This window comes from Aythya ferina, assembly GCF_964211825.1.
Source record: "Aythya ferina genome assembly, chromosome: 11".
In the NCBI taxonomy this organism is placed as follows: domain Eukaryota; kingdom Metazoa; phylum Chordata; class Aves; order Anseriformes; family Anatidae; genus Aythya; species Aythya ferina.
This window is the reverse complement of record NC_140307.1, coordinates 16,228,403-16,249,179: the sequence shown is the minus strand read 5'-3', so window position 1 is coordinate 16,249,179 and position 20,777 is coordinate 16,228,403. Positions and strand designations below refer to the sequence as shown.

General features: G+C 37.1%; 1 protein-coding gene across 3 annotated transcripts in view; it reads right to left on the bottom strand.

Moving 5' to 3' along the window:
- Window positions 1-20,777, bottom strand: part of TRPM1 (transient receptor potential cation channel subfamily M member 1) — a 125,596-nt gene that overhangs the window by 12,257 nt on the left and 92,562 nt on the right. For all 3 annotated transcript variants that reach the window (XM_084532429.1, XM_084532430.1, XM_084532431.1), the window contains 13 exons: window positions 20,229-20,403; window positions 17,931-18,054; window positions 14,081-14,153; window positions 13,139-13,239; window positions 10,763-10,936; window positions 9,464-9,598; window positions 8,615-8,665; window positions 6,943-7,083; window positions 5,759-5,788; window positions 2,948-3,237; window positions 2,171-2,399; window positions 543-665; window positions 60-191 (listed from right to left, as the gene is read on the bottom strand). In XM_084532429.1, the coding sequence (XP_084388555.1) occupies window positions 60-191; window positions 543-665; window positions 2,171-2,399; window positions 2,948-3,237; window positions 5,759-5,788; window positions 6,943-7,083; window positions 8,615-8,665; window positions 9,464-9,598; window positions 10,763-10,936; window positions 13,139-13,239; window positions 14,081-14,153; window positions 17,931-18,054; window positions 20,229-20,403 (1,778 nt within the window). The remainder of the gene's footprint in view (window positions 1-59; window positions 192-542; window positions 666-2,170; window positions 2,400-2,947; window positions 3,238-5,758; window positions 5,789-6,942; window positions 7,084-8,614; window positions 8,666-9,463; window positions 9,599-10,762; window positions 10,937-13,138; window positions 13,240-14,080; window positions 14,154-17,930; window positions 18,055-20,228; window positions 20,404-20,777) is intronic.

Below are 20,777 nucleotides of genomic sequence, written 5' to 3'. Positions count from 1 at the left end.
CTTCAAGTTTCATAGGCGTGAGAAAAACAATCACTGTCAGCTTAATCACCATGACTTACTGTGTAGAACCAAAATTTGACAATAGGTGCATTATAGAACTCGTAGATCTTTGTTCCAATTGGAAGGCTGTTTTGTTTTTTATTTCCATTCTCTTCATCTCCTTTTCGGGAGCCTGTATCCGCATTTGCATCCTGAAAAAAATGAAGTTGTCAGTTTTCACTGATACACATATAAAAAATAGTAGCTTTTCTCATTTATAATCCCAGCCAACTGTTAGCTTCAAAACGCCTCCTCTGAGCAACAGAGGAGTCTTTTGCTCAGTTGTCTTTTCTTAAAACACAAAATCTCAGCTATAGTAAATCTATACATCTCTACAGACAATTTACATGCCCTGAGAATACAGCCTGTATACTTCCAAAACCCTTCACTGATTCTTCACAGAGGCAGTTGCGATTTTAACCTCAATGACCTACAGCACAGAGAACTTAGAATACTGAGCACTTTTGAAGTGTTAGAACTTCCTGATAAGCTCCAGTACTGACCACATTTTCATCCTCTTTTTCTTTGCCTTCTTCATTTTCTCTTGATGTCTGGTAAGAATAATCGTCGTAACTGCGAAACTCTAGGAAAAGGATGGTAGGAGGGAAGAGAATCCCCATTATAACCTGTACAACAAAAAAGAATTCAATTCAGACTGCAATACTTGTTTAAACTAATAGTTTTCATAAAAAAGGCTAATCCCATAAAAAAGTCTTTTCTTTTGCATAATATTCAAGATACTCTGCTATCCTTAGGCCTAGTAATAAATGTATAGCACTTAAATATTTTCAATAAGCTATTTTATGAAAGGATGACACTGGAAGACTTTCCATCTCTATGAATATACAGCATTTAAAAAAAACACCTGTGCTCCAGAATTAGAGTGGAGCAGAGAAATTCCATGGAATGACATGGTGGCAGTGGGAGGAGGGCTTTAGATTTCTTATTGGACTTTATAGTTACTTTACTCAACCACTGTAATTAGTTTTTAATAGTTAAAAAAAATGTGAAAGATAAAGGAAATGTTTCAGACAGTACCTGGGGAATTCTTTTACTGTACGAGAATACAGAGATACAGCAACACAGTCATGAGTTGCCAAAGTACAGAAAAAGAGTAAAACAAGAGAGGAATGCAGGTAACAAAACTAGAACTTTAGCAGGTTGATTAATGCTTTGGAGAAAAGAAGGGAAATCAGTGAACAGATTTAGAAATCACCATGATGAAATCTGAAAGGCAGATGCAGGCCTGAAGATTTTAAATGGCTTTAAGTGGCAGATGGGGGAAAGCAGAAAGAAGTTGAAAATGACAGAGGGAGTGCAACATGTGTGTGAGTGACCTCAGGAGCATGACCTGGGAAGGGTGGCAAGGCACTTTGACATGGGGGGATTAAGAAAATAAGGAGGTAAGAATGAAGGCGACATCATCATGATGGGCCTTCACATGGAGGACAGCATCTGCATTATATAACGAAGAAAAGATTATATTCACCTAAAAACAGAAAAAAAAAAAAAAAGCACAACACAAACACTGCTCTGTTTCCTTACGATTGGCTCACTCATGTTTCTCTTTGTGGCAGCTTCCTCACATTGCTTTTGTGGGTTTTTTTTTTCAAACCCAATAATCAGGAAATATAAAAATCAGTACAAGGGATACAAGCATCAAATTGTAGAAGAAAGGAATAAAGATCACATTATTTTACACAATACAATTGCACAGATTTCAATCTTGACTCTGCGTCTTCTGGTGCAACACTAATAAGAATCTGTCCAAGATTCCTTTTCTATCTGTCTTCGTTGTGTGGACCCCTGGAGACCTTTTTGCTTTTATCCAATTGATTTTTAATCTCATGTTTTAAATGAACAGATCTCAATATGTATTGAAAGCCACAACTTTGCTCTCAGGTTCCAATCACATTAAGCCTTTTATAGGTCATTGTCATGTCATTTTCCTTTGTCACGGGATAATGTTCCTTAGACTTCCTGAGTTTAGAAACAAAAAATAGGATATTCCAAACAGGTATGTTCTGAAACCATCTTTAATTAGCATGCTAATTTGTTCTATGTATACACTATATGTAATGTAGTACTATTTGCAACCATATATTTGAAAGTAAATGCAGAACAGAAATACCTTAAGACCTGGGTTTTTCCGCATACGTAGTCGCCCCATCCACATATCTGTTAAGAGCATCTGACTGCATGTGTGAGCAATGAAGTCCCTGTGTTTAGCTGCCACAGCCAATTTCAAGCAGGTAGAATTACTCCAATTTTTCAGTTCATAGGTCAGCAGTTTCATGGCAATCTGCTCATCATGTTTGTAGGACTGATCCAAGAGCTCAACTGCCAGTTGGCCAAAATCTCTGGAAGATACAAGGTATGTCTAGTGAAGTTTGATTTAGTAATCAGTATTTGCTTGCATTTGGGATTTTCATTCTATTCATATGGGGTTATATCTTCCCATGCACAAAAATAAGAACAACCGAGTCTCAAACTTGAATTGGGACAGTCTACAAAAATCCCAATCAAATTTTTAGTGTCTGCAGACTATTGGTATAAGCTTATACCAATAACATCTTTAGACCAGTTTAACTATATCAGATAGCCCTTAATTTATGCGATCATATCTTGAAAATAACATTGTGAAATACAACTAGCTGGTTTACAGAGAAAGAAGATGAAGAAAGAATGTGCGCCATCAGAAAAAATGCAAGTCTTCTCCTTGCTAGCACTGCCTTTGGACTCTGAGAACAAATTTTGGCTTGTTTACGGTTGATAACTAGGCTCCAAGTCATACTCAATGACCCTACAGTCTAGAAATGAATTGTACTCTACTAAAAATCTAGCTTTTCAGCAGGTCCAACAACCCTCTCTATCAGGTAGACACATACTTTGCACCAGGTCTACTAACTTTGAGTTGTTGTCCAGATCCTGAGAGATGTCATCCACTAGTTCACTCTCAGAAGACTCATGGGCCATAGATTTGTAGAGCTTACAGGCAACAAGTGCCTTGGCCATGGTTTCCTCTCCTCGTTGCCAAAGGAAGAGTGCCATCTTTTGCCGTTTCATCAGCACGGCCCATATCATAAGTTCATGAAATGGATACTGAAAGCGGCTGACTTCTGGGTCATCCACATCAATATCGATCTCTTCCTCCTTTTTCTTCTTCTTCTTCTTCCCTTTTGTGGGAGGCTCATCATCCTGGGAAGAAAAGAGAAATTCTTCCTATCAATCTTTAACAGCTAATCTGACAATGGCACCATGCACAGGACACATATTGAGAGGATATGATATTGTTACTTCTTTTTTTTTTTCTTTTTGCTAAAGCAAATGATAAAAAAAAACCTACGGAGAACATGCGAAAGAGCATGCACTGGGCTAGCACACGTGTTAATGCTTTATTCAGAGAACCATTTCTTGCATGCTTAACTACAAGTCATGGTTAATGTTTTATTCAGAGAACCATTTCTTGCATGCTTAACTACAAGTCACCATTTTGGATAAGTACAGTAGAATCCTGTTGTTCTGAAGCCATCACTTTACACTGCATTGTAAGTGGATCTCTACCATATGTGTAATTGCACCAGTTGATTTGCAGTGAATTAATATTTAATACATTCTACTGCAGTGTAAATGGAGCTTTAGCAAACCTGACTTCGCTGTGAATGTTCCACTCTAAGTTTATTTGCTACGTCTGTATCTATTCCGGAAGAACAGTGCTGCATATCTTACAGGTGTCAAAGCAGTCTGCAGGTTGACATACAGGTGGAGAGAGTGGTTAACATGCAAACAGAAAAGACAGGCAGATAGTGTCCTTAAGAACAGCAAGATACTAAAGGGAGTGTTCACCTTTGAATAAGCAATCTCCTCTTATGTATGCTGGGCAAACGGAAGGTTTAAGTATGCCGTTTCTTAAAGGGATAGAGAGGATAGGCCATTACTACAGGAACCAACATGGAAGTAACTGAAGGGAAGTACTGACAATGAAGCAGGATCCTGAAGGGAAAAAAGCCATGATTGGGTAAATTAAGGTTTAAATAATGGAGGAAGAACATTGCATATATAGGTGTAGACAGAGATTATCATCATTGTAGGCTTTGATTCCAATCTCAGAATAGGATTGCAAGTAAAAGCAGTTACCATCCTACAGAATCAACTTCTGTTCATACAAGCAGTCTCAGCCTAAAGCACCTCTTTATGACAATTACAAAATTAAACCCAAATTCAGGGTTCAGCCTTACACCCCAGGTTTCCAAAAAAACCTTCTTCAGTTCAACAATGAAGCATGCATTTCTCTTTCAGCGGTTCTAAGAACTGCAAGTGGTGACCTTGGTCTCCTACAGAAAATTTGGGGGTCCTTAACTGCGTGAATAAATTGCACGTGAATAAATTGTAGAGAATCTTTGAAGCACAAAGCATAAAATCTCAGATGGAGAAACAAAAATCAGGTACTCCTCACACTCTGAAAGGCAAATTAAAACAAAACCCTGGGTAGGAAAGAAAGTGCCAAGGAGCCTAAACTTCTTGTTTTAAAGCTGCTAACACTCGAAGTGAAAATAAAAATTGGAGATGCATCAAATTACTGACCACTTCAGTAAATGAAAAGATCATTTTTCATTTCAACATTTTCTTTTAGAAAGGAGTGAGCTACACCCACTATCAAGTGCAGAGAACGCTTCAGTTTGTGCCACATAAACCACTTCCCACTGGAAGAAAGAGGAAAAATCAAAATTTACATTTGGAGAAGCATTAAGTAACCTACATGTGATCAAAACTGATCAAACAAGGCTGCACCTCTGAGTGGCTGAGCTTTTGGCTTTGATCCATCAGAAAATATGAAGCTGAGCACAGAAATTAAATTCAACTTGAACTTTTCTTTGTGGAGAAGAAAGCTGCTTATCTGCTGGGGGAAACAGAAGCTTTCGTGTGTGGGTAGAGTTCACATCAAATTTAACACTAGCAAAAGGTACATATATAGTGTTCAAATACTATCACAGCACTAATAAAGGCACACTTCATAGAGAAATGTCCTTAACCTCTTTAGGTAAATGCTCTCCTGCTGTGTATAAATATATTTTTCAGAAACAAAAGCAACTGCCTCCAGAACAGAGTGAGCACTTAGGCACCATCCCAGACTTGATCCTGATCAACTCGAAATTTCTGCAGACTGACAGGTAATTGAGGCAGGTTTTGGACTGAAATTCTGGTTCAGTTCCATCTCATATTTACAAAGCATGGTGTCATCAATGGTAGCAAGCATCTTTTGTAGTGGAAGACAGCACTTAACATGCCATAAAACCTTGTTTTCTCACTCCACTTAAATGTTTTGTCTATGATAAAACCTCATTTTTGCATTAATTGTTACTTCATGGTTTAAAGAGATTTGACTATAAGTAGCACTGTTGGACTACACTTCCTCTTCAACATCATCGGTGTTCACATCTGAATGATTTAATCTACAGTACATTCCAGCATGAAATGTGTTATTACATAACAATGCTGAAAACTGCCCGTGGATTACCATGCAAAGCTTTAAGCAGCTCTCAAGACCCTACCCTTGAAAAAGTCAGAAGTATTTCATAGGCTGTTCGCAAAACACAAGATCCTCTCTAGTTACAATTTACTTTAAGCCACAATAATAGTGAAAAAGCTAAGAGCAAGAGCAGATTTGTACCAAGAAATGCACTGATAAAACCAGTATTTTACAATAAATCCAACTTACCTCCATCCCTAGTAGTTTAAGAGCTTTCGGCTGAATATTAAAATAGAAAAGAAAATTAGTTAGATAGGAGGCAAAATTCAAATACCAAAAAATACCAAGGAAAAACACATTTTTGTTAGAATTACTCTTCTAAATAATTGTATCAATAATGGCGCAATTAATTAATCTCCCACTTAATTGTATTTGCAGGAAGGCAATGGGTTAGAAAATGTTTTCCATCCTGCACCCAAGTGAAATCTTTTGATTCAGACAAAATAGTTAAATATAATTCAATAACTGACTACTTTGAGAATTAAAATCATAACACGTTCATGTTCACAAAAAAAAAAAGTCTAAGCAGACAAAGGGTAATGAACTGACAGCAAACAGTAAAAAGAAAAACAGGTCTTAATATAAAACAGGTCCCATAACAATATTCCCTCTATTGTATTATGAAATATCTCTGTTTTACATTTTCTGTAAAAGGCTTATTTGTAAGTTCAATCAGATAGTACTACATTATACATATGTACACACTATATCTTGGCTACGGTATAGTTTACTTGGGGTATGAGTGGCCTTCTGACCATCTGAAGCAATTGCTTTTTGTAATTACTTTAGGAAGCTTCACTTGATCTTCAAACCTGAACCAAACAAACAAATAAGTTAACAAAAAGAGTTATTCTACTTGCTCAGAACAGAATTTTAACAAAGCAAGGCCTGTGCTTGATATTCTCAAAATTGATCCGTAACTACAAAATGCTTTACAGAGACTATGTTGGTTTCTGCAGGGTAAGATTTATGCTCAGAGCAGTTCCTTAGAGGACTCATTTAATTACTTGGCAAACAGACCTGAAAGTTTATTTTATATAGTTTACAGTTCAAGCTAAAAGGTCAAGCTACATCTTAAAGTAAGAGTAAGTACATATGCAGACAGGACAGATAGAAATCCGTGGATTGTAAACTACTGAAATAGGAGGAAATTTACCTTCAGGTCAATTTATTTATCACCTTTTGGGCCTTCCTATCCTTTAACGTGGATGTGTTATAGGATCCTTACATAGCTTCACTATCAGAGTTTCAACATCACTCTTACAGCATTTTTTAGCATTGGACGTGCAATGTTTCACAATGATAAAGGAACAAAGTACTACCTATTTTTACCATCAGCACAACAGCCACATCCAGAATTAACTCATTCTTACCCTTTTTGGTCCAAATAAATTATTATAAAGAGTCCGAAAACTTTTTCGAGTATAGTTGCAGCGATAAGCTCCACCCATGAGATATTCAAGTACAAGACCAATATCTATTAGGCTGATATGATAATCTGGTGGAAGATTTCCCTACCAAAAACAAGCAAAATAAAATAAAAAAACAAAAACAAAATAAGGACTTGGGATAAGAAAAGATAATGTACATTAAATTGCCTGACTAGACATATCATTTCATGTTTATACTGGTACAGTGGTAATATTTATAGCCACTGGTCTCAATCTCTCAATATTTGTACAAAATTGATGATAACCAATTCACATCATGAAAATTTTGGGGGCCAGATTTTTTTTTTTTTTTCTGGCAGTATTTACAGTTGAGGACAAATTTTCATTTGTGATTTACTTGTACAACTTGTCAGTGTCCATATAAGCACAAGTGGTTTGCAAGAATTAAATTGGTGAATTTAAATAACTTTGTACTGAACATTATTAATCCAGTATAAAAGCATGACTCACTTATTTTCATAGTGAATATCAGGCACACACTATATTTTACAGAAACTTGTATTTTGAAGTAATATTATCTACAGAGTTGACTACAATGCAGAATGATTTAGATTAGTATGTAGCCCAGAATCAAAGAAAAAGACTGTAATTTCCACCATTGCACTTGAGAACTGTATAGTTGTATTAATTCTCCTAGAACCACAAGCTGAAAACTTTGTTGCTCAAGCTATATCCTACAACATTAAATGCTTCTACAACGCCACTGAGTAGCTGCTACAATGAAAGGACTATAACCTAAGCAAACACATCACCTCCATGTTAACCCAACTGAATCCCCGAGACTGTCGCTGAATGAGTGAGCCACGACAATGCAATGAGAAGGAGAGACAGACAGAAAGCAGAAGGCAGAAGAGCATTAGTGACACTCAAAAAGACAAACACTGAATGAGATAAAGTAAACTAGGAAGCAGATCACTACAAATTACACAGTAAGCCAGTACTGCATAATTCCCACACTCAAGCCTCCCCAGAATAAATGGGAGTTTTCCTTCCAAAAAGGAAGACCATTCATTGTAGTTACATTTTACTGAATAAAAACTCCAGAATCTCAAAGAGAGTAAATAAGTAACAACAGATTTTATAATTACCCTGTTAATGAACTAATTCGTGTGTAATGGAAAAAAATAACATGTTTAGGACTTGTAGCACTTAGAAACAGAACAGATTTTCTCCCAAGGACTACTTGTGAGAAAAATAACTGTGTAACATACAGTGAAACAAACAAAAGGGAAGAAGTTATGTTCTGGGAAGTGGGGCTTTCAGTAAACTTCGCAAGCCTTTCCTTTCACTCCTCCTTTGTAACACCCTATTGGGAGCTTCTTGTGGAGAAGAAACAGTATCAAACCTCAAATGATACAATATTAGGAGCTTTACTTTTACTTTCCTCTCCATTGTTTTTAAGTTACTAGTAACGCAATACAGCCATATCCAAATTAGACTGACACCATTATTTGCCCCAAGAAATTATCTGACTTTCCTTAACAGCTACCATCTCAATTTTAAATGTCTGTTTTCCCCCATGCTGTGCTTGCTTTTACAGTTGACTCATATTGTTAATGTAATCATGCAAACGTAGTGCAGCTGTTAAGCTTACCTTTTTCACATCTCTAACTAGCAAATGCAGCGTATTTGGAGGCCCCAATCTCTGAAACAAAAATTATTCACTATCCATTAGAGCTTCAATAATTCATATTTTTCACAAACACAAATAGCCCTGTAAGAAGAGCTTTCAGCAATTATGTTCCATCACGTTTTACAGGGGTGAAAAGAAGGAACTGGGCTACGGTGACAAACACAGTATTAACTAAGAGTTGTACAGTCCCTTTCTCATAATACTTTATGTGGTAGTTCAGTGATCTTGATTCAAGTCACAGCAGTTTTTGGTACTGTCTGAACTTATGCTTTCCAACAGGAGCCATAAGGGATTAGAGGACTAGACTTAAGTTGTATGTTGTATGAGTACTGCCCTGGACTACCTGCCACTTAAACAACAGCGAGAAAAACGCTCTAGAAGTAGTCATGTTCTTGCAGAATTTGCTGTGTTTTCGGTACGGGAGAATTTAAATAAAGAAGCATGAAGTCCTACAGTTTAGGGAAAAGCATTCTGTTTTTCTGGGCCAAAAAGAAAAATGATGCTGACTTATTGTTTCTTTAAATGTTCTTAACACGCACTTTAAACACGTCATTACATAACAAAGTATAACAGCTTCTAAAAGCTGCTACAAGCTCAGGCATCAGGAATGCGTATATATAGGGAAACCTCAGGACACTATGTGTAAGAGCAATGGCTCCCTCTACTGCTATCCAACTTCTCTGTACTGTTACGGCTCAGCTTTTTAGAGACCAATTTTTGAAGCACATACCAGAAGGAGAAGAGGAAAAAGGACATCCCTATAGAGTAGCAAAGATACCACATGGCATTTTGTTACTCCTGCTCACTCACAGTATTATAAAGTTCTTCCAGTCGAGGAATAGTGAGGAAGTGTTGCATGTTCACTCCATTCTCAATCAGCAGTTTCACGAAGTCCACTCGATCCAGAACCAGTGCATCCAGCATAGCCTGCTCCAGAGAATTCACCTGAATTGCAGAATGGAAAACATGGGACTATACAGGCACAGATGATGTGGCTGGCCAACAACCACAAACATTTTCATTACTTAGGATATCCCCAAGTTGCCAAATACACTGATTAATCTCTAAGTGAGAAGGAATTTAGAAAGTGACATTTTACCCTTGCGCAAGTCAATACAGATGGTACAGCTTACAGGTGATTTTTTGAGAGACAAGACAGCAGTGAAACGAACCTCTGGCAAATAAGGCTATAGCTTTCCAGTCATCTATTTTAGTATTTTTATCTAAACCAGGCTTGCCATACTGGATATATTATGTGAAAGACAGATTTACTTGCTTAACATGGTAGGAAGAAGTTAAAAAAATAAAATAAAATGATACTATAGATATTTAATAAGAGGTTGACATAATTTACCTGGTAACTCACTTATGTATCATCCACTCACTGTCACTCACAGAAAAAAGGCAACATTTAATGCTTGAGAAGCTCAAATCGTTCAGGAAAAAGCACTTCCTTTTCCTTCAACAACTCAACTTTTGGCTTTGGAAAATGGTCAGAAAGTCTAAAGGATCTTCTCTTAGCATGGTCTAAAGGCTTAGAACCCACTGGGAGAGGGGAAAAGCCCTTGAGCAGCAATCCTTTAGACACATGAACTTGAATTTAGACAACAAAATGCTTTAACCTGCTGCAAATGGAAAATAAAGCACTTAGAAAAGGCAATGTTTAAGCTGCCTTCATTTGATAAATAATGTATACAGAGGAGGATGAAGTTGTTCACTGATGTCCTCATTTCCTTCTGACAAGTGCAGGGAAGAAGATTCAGTAGACAGGCACTGCCTTGTACTGTTGTGGTGTGGTTGTATGTAGTGCACACTGGATGAGAAATGTTCCTGTCTCCAAGACTGAACAGCACCCCTGCACAATTCTATTGCTGATCCTACAGAAATGTGCAAATGAGTGTTCTGTAGAATAAAAATGTTTATTTGCCCTCTCTCTTTGTTCCTGAGAATGGCTTAAGCACTTTAAAAACTAGTAGTCTGGATTATTCAGTCTCTCATACAGTTTTACAAACGGTTAAGTCCCACCTGCATAAACTAATAGAAAGGCATACAAAGAGGTTAAAAAAAAAATACTTTTGAACAGTTTTAATACAAGTACTTCCACCTCACCCAGTTCAGGAGTTCAAGCTTTCTTGGATCTGTTTCTTCTTCTGGCTCTTCTTTTGCTTTTCCTCCTTTTTTCTTCCCTTTTCCTTTCCCCCTGGCTGCTTTAGTCTGAGCTGCTGGAGATTTCTTTTCCTTCTCAGGGGCTGTACCCTCAGTAGCTGTAAGGCTTCCCAAAGGCTGGATTTAAAAATGCACAAGTATTAGAAATCTAATTGTTCATGCAGTGATTATGTCACTGAATATACTCCTATTGAACTTGCTTGCCAGTCACCTCTTTTCCTATGCAGTCAACTTAAAATTATCATTTCCTGAAGTACAAAGAACTTTTGCTTTACTTTTTTATTAAAACTATTATCTCTAATGCAGTCAGTAATACTGCAAGTCAAAGTAGTGAAGTAGATAGCCTGTGGTGGGATTTAACATAGATTTCTCTCTCAAAGCAAAATCAGTGTGAGGGGACTGGGAATAGACAGTACTCAATCAGGGGACCCTTCAGCTTCTCTGCTCTCATGTAAAGCATTGGTTTTTGAAATAAATAGCAGCAAGCAGGGCAGGAGCTGGATAGAAAGACAACGAAGATGTTGCATGATGCCATAAAGTATCCATACTGCAGAGGCTGAAAAGGGGATGAAATATAGTCCTAACTAGTTAACTTATGTTCTGCAAATAATATTTACGCTTATGCCTTTTCAGACACATCTACTCTTTGCTAATGGTTTCCTCTTTCTAACCTGCCTACCCAAGACAGTTAAGGACACATGCAAGTATTTTGACACTACTTGTCTGTGACTTGGAGGCTTAAATTGCTCCAGCTAATGCTTAGGTTACATAACCTCTATGTACATGAAAACCAGATTAAAACAATCCGTGCTGTGCAGAGAAAACTAGAAAACCAAGCCTATTTTTTTGTTGCTGTTGCTTTTTAACAAGGCTTGTTTTCTGTGTTTTTGTTCATCTTAAAAAATCTTCTCTGCTTGGCTACCGTGAAACCATTTGTGAGTCTGGATAAAATTGCATCTGTCACCTCACAGCATGCAAAAGCTGAATCTTCATGACTGAAAGCAATCTTCATGAATTAGAAATTACAATGCATCAAAATTGGCTAGCAGTTTCCACAAATTGTTGCACAGTATGATTATGAAATAGGACAAACAATAACTGGATTCAGTTCCTACATGGTAGTTCTGAATCTAAGTGCAATAATTGGGAGATTGGGGCATTCCCTCCAAAAAATGTTTTATAGTAATAACACTTTATAATATTTAGGATCATTAAATCTTCTCTGTAGAAGCATTTTAATGAACCTTGAACACTAGAAACAACACATTACTATAAGTAAAGGAATAAAACAGCATGTACAGTTAGAGCTTTAATGATACAGGCTTCTAAATTAAATAATTGTCAACATTATATATAGCATCTACATGAATAGTGTTCCTTTGAGAACCACTTTATTGTATAGTTTCTGGAAAGACATCTAATTAACAAATAAACCACCTTGTACTTCACTCCATCTCTTTCTTTCATGCTGTTTCCTCATGACACTTTATAGTAATTTGATAAAAGGTGGTTCAAGCAGTAGAGTAAAAAGCATCAATGCAGTGTAACATAAAAGTGGCTTAAATAGAAAATTTTAGTAACACCAATAAACAAGGGCACCACACTGATTCACCATTAACTTCAACCAGTGCAACACCAGTTCTAATATTGTGAGAGAGACCTAAATTTCAGGACCTGAAGTTTTACTAAGGGTCTGCTTCTTAGTTCATTTGGCACAGCACTACCTACCAGAGGCCTGTTTTCAGCAATGATTTATTTTGGTCATCAGCATTAATCCAATTTGAGATTTTCACAGCTGTTAATGAACTGAGACACACAATTCCTTCTAAGCAGCTCCATGAATTTCAACTTTGCTGCATATTCTAACAGTTAGCTGGGGACTCTGACAACTGCTAGCACATATCATCAAGACAGTCTGAAGTCCAAAAAATGCCTTTTTTTATTTTTTTCCCCTTTTCTTTCAAATCTCACATGGAATCTAACTTAAGGTTATTCTTCTCCTTGTTAGGAAACTGTTTTTCTTTTTTTTCACAGAGTTTAAATTATTACTATTTTATTCAAGTGGCAATGCAAAGAAGTTTCAAAACAAACAGATGATTCTTAACGAACGAGATGTCTTAAATCAGCATCAGCTTGTCATAAACCAGAATTCAATACTCTTCCTTCTGCCAATAAAATCCAGGGAGTGAATATGTGGCCACTTATCTTCAATTGTTAGCAAATAGGGTTAATGGTTGGACTTGATGATATTAGAGGTCTTTTCCAACCAAAACGATTCTTTGATTTTACGATAATATGGTGAGGAAAACTTTGTCTTACTGGCCAGTGGTGTCCGAAGACAAAGATTTGGCTGCGTGCAATGTCAACGCGATTCCAGGCCAAAGCCAAGCTGAGCTGGTCTGGAGCGGATGCATTGGTACCTAAAGAGAAACACACACCAATGTTTGGCATTTCATGCACAATGAAACAATGTTGGATAACATTCTGCAATTCACTTCCTCAAGAATTAGAAAACAACAGGCCTGACTCCATAGCCTATTACCATAAGAATGATTCTACTAGGAAGTAGTAAATGCATCAAACCAATTTACAACATTTGACCCCATAATCCTAATTTCAAAAGGATTAACCAGATCATCCCCCTGTTTCCATTACAGCTCCAATTTTGACTTTGTATTTTGTTGCTGAAGATAGACATTAAACTCTTCTAATAGACTCCTCCTCTCAGCTCCACTGGCTGATGCTGTATATATTAGTAAAATAATTCTTGTTTCATCTCTCACTTAGCATTAGTGTTCCCATAATGAGACTGTTATCAACTACTATAAATATGCAGACAGAAAACAGATGCTGTTTCTTCAAACATAACAGGCTCAAAATAAATTGGGAGCTAATCCTAAATTTGCCCTAAGGCTTAAAGAGCACAATCTGAGGTCTGAAAAAACCCACACTGTCTTTTAATCTTCCCACCATTTCTTCTAGCCTTATTAATATATGCCAGAATTGCACTACGATGTGTTGAAATATCAATACAGCTGTTGCAGCATTCCCATTCCAGGCCTTCAAGTGAGGGAAGCCACACAAAAATTTCTATCTAGATTTTATACTTTGAGCTAATCTGAATTTTCAGTCAAGGATTTTCAAGTTAGTACTTTGAGCCCAAGCAAATAAATCAGTCTTCAATATTAAGAGTGAACCTCAGGCAGTGCATAGGAGTGTCTCTAGGGAATCAAATTGTGCATCCTTCCTTGCAAAACCCACCTTTGAGGAGAGCAGTTAAGATAGACATCTCAATGTCCTGTTGCCCTTCAGACCCCATACGGAACACAGTGATCTAAAGGACAGCATTAAACCAAACACACAGAATTACAACACATAGAAGAGAGACACTAAACATGTAAATACAAAAAAAAGAGCAGAATGCTGAAGCTTTATTTTCTAAGGCTTGAAAATTTTCAAAATATACAGTTCCACTCATTTTTTCTTTGAAATCGCAATTTTATAGAAACAGCGAATTAAACTTTTTCAATAAAGTTATTGTAAAAAATTCTTATATTGGTAAATGTGGCAAGCATGATGAAATTCTTCACCAAATCCCTGATTTTTCACAAGTGGAGACAAAACTGTCATACTCAACTGATCATTTTCTGAAAGTTCTACTACTTTTCAGTAGAACTGGAAATGCCAGCTTGGAAATGGAAACACTACTTATACGAGAAAACTATCATACCATTAATTTTATTGACTATAATACTCAAGTATTTCTGAGTTCTGTGATATGCTGCACATTGACAAACAAAAATCCAGAAACAATAAGAAAAAGCTCCTCTTGGGGGGCCTGGAGAACAAGTCCTACGAGGAGTGGCTGAAGGAGCTGGGCTTGTTCAGCCTGGAGAAGAGAAGGCTCAGGGGTGACCTTATCGCTCTCTACAGGTACCTTAAAGGAGGCTGTAGCAAGGTGGGGGTTGGTCTTTTCTCCCACGTGCCTGGTGACAGGACGAGGGGGAATGGGCTTAAGTTGTGTCAGGGGAGGTTTAGGTTGGATGTTAGGAAGAACTTCTTTACCGAAAGGGCTGTTAGGCATTGGAACAGGCTGCCTAGGGAAGTGGTGGAGTCACCATCCCTGGAAGTCTTTAAAAGACGTTTAGATGTAGAGCTTAGGGATATGGTTTAGCGGAGGACTGGTTAGTGTTAGGTCAGAGGCTGGACTCGATGATCTTGAGGTCTCTTCCAACCTAGAAATTCTGTGTGATTCTGTGTGATTCTATGTTTGCTTAGATGAGTGCATTACAGTTCACTGCCTTTAAAAACAGTAATTCATACAAAACTTAGCCATTGAAGGAACTAAATATTAAACAATCATAAATACCAAAGCAGAATAACCTAATATTCTATGTTAATTTAATTAATTCTAAATACAGGCAAAAAGTAAAAAAATATTCATTTTCAAAAAACATTGGTTCAGAGTAGATGCCAGTATTAAATAGTGGGACTGGCAATCTTCTTGAAACTTTGAATAGATTTGGCACACACATGAAGATAAACGTTTGCCACAGTGACATCAAGAAAGAAAAGAACTAAAGTAAAAGTTATATCAATGAGCAAAAAAAAAATCAGACTATATTTTGAAAGGTAAATCATAAGCCTGCTTCAGTCGGTGTCTGAATTTTGCTGAGTAGACCAGGCCTGCTCTAAAGAACATTTTAAAATTTGAAGCAGTTTGGCTAAGGCAGCTATCGGCTCTCCTTCCTCAATCAATTCTTCTAAAAAGGCTGGCTCTTACAGTCAGCTTAGCATAATCATGCCTACTACCAACGTGACTTCTGATGAAGGCATAAGTAGGGAAGCAATCTTGGCACCATATAAATATAAATATATCAATAGTATATTTACATTACTCAGACAATCTAAAGACTTCATATTTGGAGCCCTTAAGAAAGGCTTCATGTAATAATCAGCTGAGCTAATCAATGCTAATCAAACTTCTGAATGCATAAGTAAAATATGAACAGATGGGCATCTATTTGATTGTAGCACAGAGTTACATTACTAGAAAAGATGGTATTTGTCATATTCTATTCCAAGTAGCATTTGCAGCTAGATTAATCCTTAGAGAATTTAGTTTTGACAAAGGTATTTAAATGTATCCTGCAAAATTGCATGATCTGGCTTTTACGAACCCAAGAATTAAGTAGTATCAAAGTATGACAAAATCAAGGAAAAGATATATAACTCAAATGGACCTTCTCTTCTTCCAAAAATTCCCCCCATGCTGAAGAGAATACAGCATCAGATGTAATGAACCTTGGCGAGAAAAGCATTGGGGAGAATGGGGGAAGAAGGGAAGCACAATTAGAACAGACTGCTATGACGCTGTACAGGATATGGGAAATCACTCGTTGGCATTTCAGAGTTTTGTTACCTTGAAATGTATAGATATCTAAGCAAGTATCCCTTGGCAGCTGAAATGAACATTACAAAGAAAAGCTGGAGAGCATGAGACAATACCAAGCATAATCTCAGGAGAAATGACAGCTTTATGAAGAGAGCGGAGAACATGAAACTGGTAGGAAGTCTGCAAAGCACCTGGTGATTGCTTGATAAAAATTCCCACCCCAATCCTACATCATTTCAGTTGTCATAGAACAGCTTCCTGAAAGGGGTCAAGAATGGCTTTGTAGATTAATCCTGAGAGAACCTGATCATGTTTTTTTCACGTGTTTCTTGACTCAGTTAACAGACACCCCACTGAAAAGATTATGAACTATAAGGAATGCTGCATTCAGTTTACTTGTTTATTGAAGATTGTAAAGAAAAAAATTCACATTATCTTTAGGGACAGTATTAAACTTGGAAAGACATGAGGAGTTAATGGTTTGTCTGTGAGCTGACCAGAGATAAAAAGCATGGGCTCTGTGGAAGGAAAACATACTTAGATATAAGGGAGCATGAAATACCATTTCCCAGAGAAGTTAGAAAAATATTTTCTCAGCTTCATGAAAAAAGTTATATTACTTAATTCTAATATTTTTTTTTATAGTTGCTTGTGCTATAGGCATCACTCCTCAGTGACAGAATTAGGCATCTCAAAGAATAAAACTGCCCCACATTTCATGCTTAAATTCAATAGCAGGTTGTTTGATTCCTGAAACATCTGAGTCTGAGAAGGCTGTGGTAATTCTGTTGTATCTACAGAAATATGCAACTTTTTCTTTTTTTTTTTTTTCAAAAGAAAAAAATACCAGCTATACCAGTTCTAATTGTAATAAAAAAAAAATCCATTATACTATTCACGTGCTATTAAAGCACTTGCTTAAGGTTTGTATAAAGGCATGAAATGGAATTCTACCAGGACTCGAGGGAAAGGTCATATTGACATTTATTCACCAATTAGTCAAAGGAAAACACTCAAAGACCCACTTCGCCTGTAAAGGCACAGGCACAGTGAACACTATTTCAAGGCACTGTTCACAGATGACAGATGTGAATACTGAAGATTTTCTTTTCCTGAGCGCACTTTTTTTCTGCAGCTGGGTTACTGGCAGGAGTCTGAGTGGTACAGTACATAGAACAGGCCTTGTAGCAAACCAGGATCAAGCACAGCTGGGATCTTCAGGAACACTTCATGTTTCAGTTGTTTTTAAAGACTCGAATAGCCCATTTTATTGGCATGAAATGCTTTTAAAAAGTAACTACAGTTGAGGACCAAAGCTGTGCTGATGTACCCTGAATGCTTATTGCTCCTAGGAATCCTTTTTTCAATGATCTTTCCTCTACTTTCTGAAGTTGATGCTTTTTTAATGCATTTATCTAAGTGTTGTAGTCTGCCTTTTGGATGTCTATACTTGGTCTCATAGAAAAACTCCTATCACCTTACACAGGAGAAGAATCTGAAATTGGTTTCAGATTCTGGTTTCAGAGGCTTTCCAGAAGATAAAATCCCTTTCTAAGTCCAGGTGTCTAGATTTATGGATGAGTGATTGTGTATATTTATGAGCCTATATGAAGGAAAAAAAAAACAAACTGTAGCCCTGTGAGAATGACACTTGAAAGTACTTTACAAAAATTGGTCAAGGAAATTATCTCTGTGAACTACTTTTGTAACACTTACAAGTTCCTTTTTTTTCATGCATTCCATAAGAATGACAAACAGCTGATGAGCTTGATTCCTGCTGTAGTTGAAGGTTTTCTGGATTGTAACTAGTAGCTGGTCCCTGAGGGATTCACTTATTACCCTAAATGAAAAAGGAGACATAAAACATTGACAGAATTAATATACATGTATGTTATGAAGGTCTATGCTTGAGAAATATTTTTTCATGCACCAGTGCAGTGACTTCATTTTGAAAATAAATGAAAATACACAGGATCTCTGCATTCAGTATGGGTAAGGCTGATGATTTCATGAAAAATTAACAGTAATCAGGAGATTTATACCCAGACTGGCACTTACGCATCCCAGCACCTCAATATTGATTGAAAAATCAGCAGGGAACTTGAACTATCATTTTGCCCTTGAATATTGTATCTGTATTATAAGGTAGCTATTATTCTTCCTGTTTATGTATATATACACTTTTGTTAAGAAGTTTGGCCTTCAGAATTTCAGCAGTACACTTAACTGGACCCCTACCTTTGTCTCTAAACACTTCAAGGCCCTTTGAGTATAGCCAGAAAACCCAAACTATTTCAACACTACTGGTATGTCACCTTGGTTATTCTTTACTTCTTAAACATAGAATTTATTTGCTAGAGTATGTGAAACCTTGTAATATCAATTGGGAAACATATAAACCAAAGGTGATTAAAAAAGATAGATTGAAAACATTCCAGAAAAGATCAGAAATGATTGATCTCATAAAACAGTCTGAAATAGAGCTCTTCAATTTCACTCATTTCCTAATAAAACACACATATTTTCAGATGATAGCAAACAAAACCAGAAGGCATTTAAAGCAATGACACAGCTGAGCCTGCCAAGTGCAGAAAAATTCAAAGTTTATTGTTAAAAATGATTTTTTGTAATTTGATAGAAGGGATGCCAGAAATTTCTCATTACAGACTTGCCTTACCAGGTGAACACATTTATCTCATCATCATTATTGGAAAGGAAAACTGGACACTGCATTATGTGTACTGGGAAATAAAGTCATGCAGTGAGCAGATCTTGTACAGATTGATCCTAATAATCTCTTTCAATTACCTGTGAGCTGATGGGAAAGATGGACGAGAAAGAAAAAAAAAAAAAGGCAAATTTGATCTAAGCTAAGGAGGCTTGTTCAATAGAAAGAAAGGTGCTGAATCATAAATAGCTGTTAGGATTAAAGCTGTACTATATGCGTACATCCAGCAGAACTGTTTTTCCAATTCAGCACATGACATCTGCACTGCTCGACAGTAATAGTTGTCTGCTTAATATTTCATCCAATCTAAGTTTCAGTGAAAAAAATTGAAAGTATGTCTCTGTCAAAGAAACAGAGACTGTTTCTTCAGTGTAAGGAGGGTGTGCTGTACCCTAGGGAAGAAAATACATTATATTTTTCCCTGAATCTTAATATCAGGATTCTATCTTCAGTAGCAACAGTGGAAACGGGGAACATGTTCATTTGACTGGAAGAAGCAATACTGAAATAAGAAAATGCAATACTCTGCTTCTGCTTGGAGTATTTGTCAGGAGAGATCTTTTACTCTGCAATGCAATGAGCTTTCTGCTGCAAATACAGGTTTCAAATCTTCTTTAAACAAACTGTATTCTACCAACCAAAAGGACAAACAGCCAATCATAAAAATTACAGCTTCCAGAAAACACTGCATTAGAAGCAACTGTTACAGCAGACAGGAGGGCTGTGAAGCAGAATGTTCCAGACAGCACCCTCCACTCTGTGGCACCAAGCAGCACTAACTGCCATGAGCAGCTGTCAAAGAAGCAAGAAACAAAGGAAGAAAGCCCAACATCTGGTCAGTTGGTCTGGCAATCTTGGAGCATCAATGTCATTCATACAACATGCTAGGCGCTGGCAGTACACATTTTGAAAAGATGTGAACTAATTAATCACAGTCCCGGCCTGAGAAAAGGAATAATTCTTGGGAACCGCTTGTTTCTCACTTTTAAAGCACCCAACCCAGCAGCAAGGACAGTGCAGCAAACTTTGGTGGAGCTTGTATGACAGTGTACTGCACTGAGACCAAGCTTATTTTAACGGACCACCAAATACATTCCAAGTGCTAACAACTTCCACTCATTAACACCAGGACTAAGAGCAAACAGGCATCAAAAGCTGACTAACAGCAGAATACTTCTGTTAGAAGCATTTTGTCCCTGAGCTTTGTTTTTACGAAGCTTTTAGAAGAGCAAGGCATTGCGCCCCCTGAGCAAGATGTAGCTTTGGTGAAGATCTCACAATCTTACCCTCCTTCTTCTGAATATTTGTGTGCAAATGACAGAATATCAGATGCTCGTCCGCTACCATCACATATCACAACAGGAAGAGGAGGTTCTTCTCGTAGACACTCCAGGACAATGGAGATAACATTAGGACCACCTTCCACGATAAGTCCAACTACAGGAACACCTTGTCCCAGCCCTGAAAAAACAGAACAGAAACAAAAAAGAAGTGTCAATAAAACCAAGGTTAAGAGGTTGATATGTTATGAAGGGATGTGATTTGGAGATACCCTTACAGAAAGATGTCCATACACTGTTTCATAACCCCAAATAGAAAAGTCTAAGATATCTCTTTGCCCTTGTAGTTTAACCTGGCAGGCAGCTAAGTACCATGTAGCCATTTGCTCACTTCCTGCCAGTGGCATGGGGGAGAGAACTGGGGAAAAAAAAAAAAAAAAAAAAAAAAAGTAGAACTCATGAGTTGAGATAAAGACAATTTAATAGGAATGAAAATGGAAAAAAAAAAATACAAAAAACAAGTGATGGACAACGGTTGCTCACCACCAGCCAGTC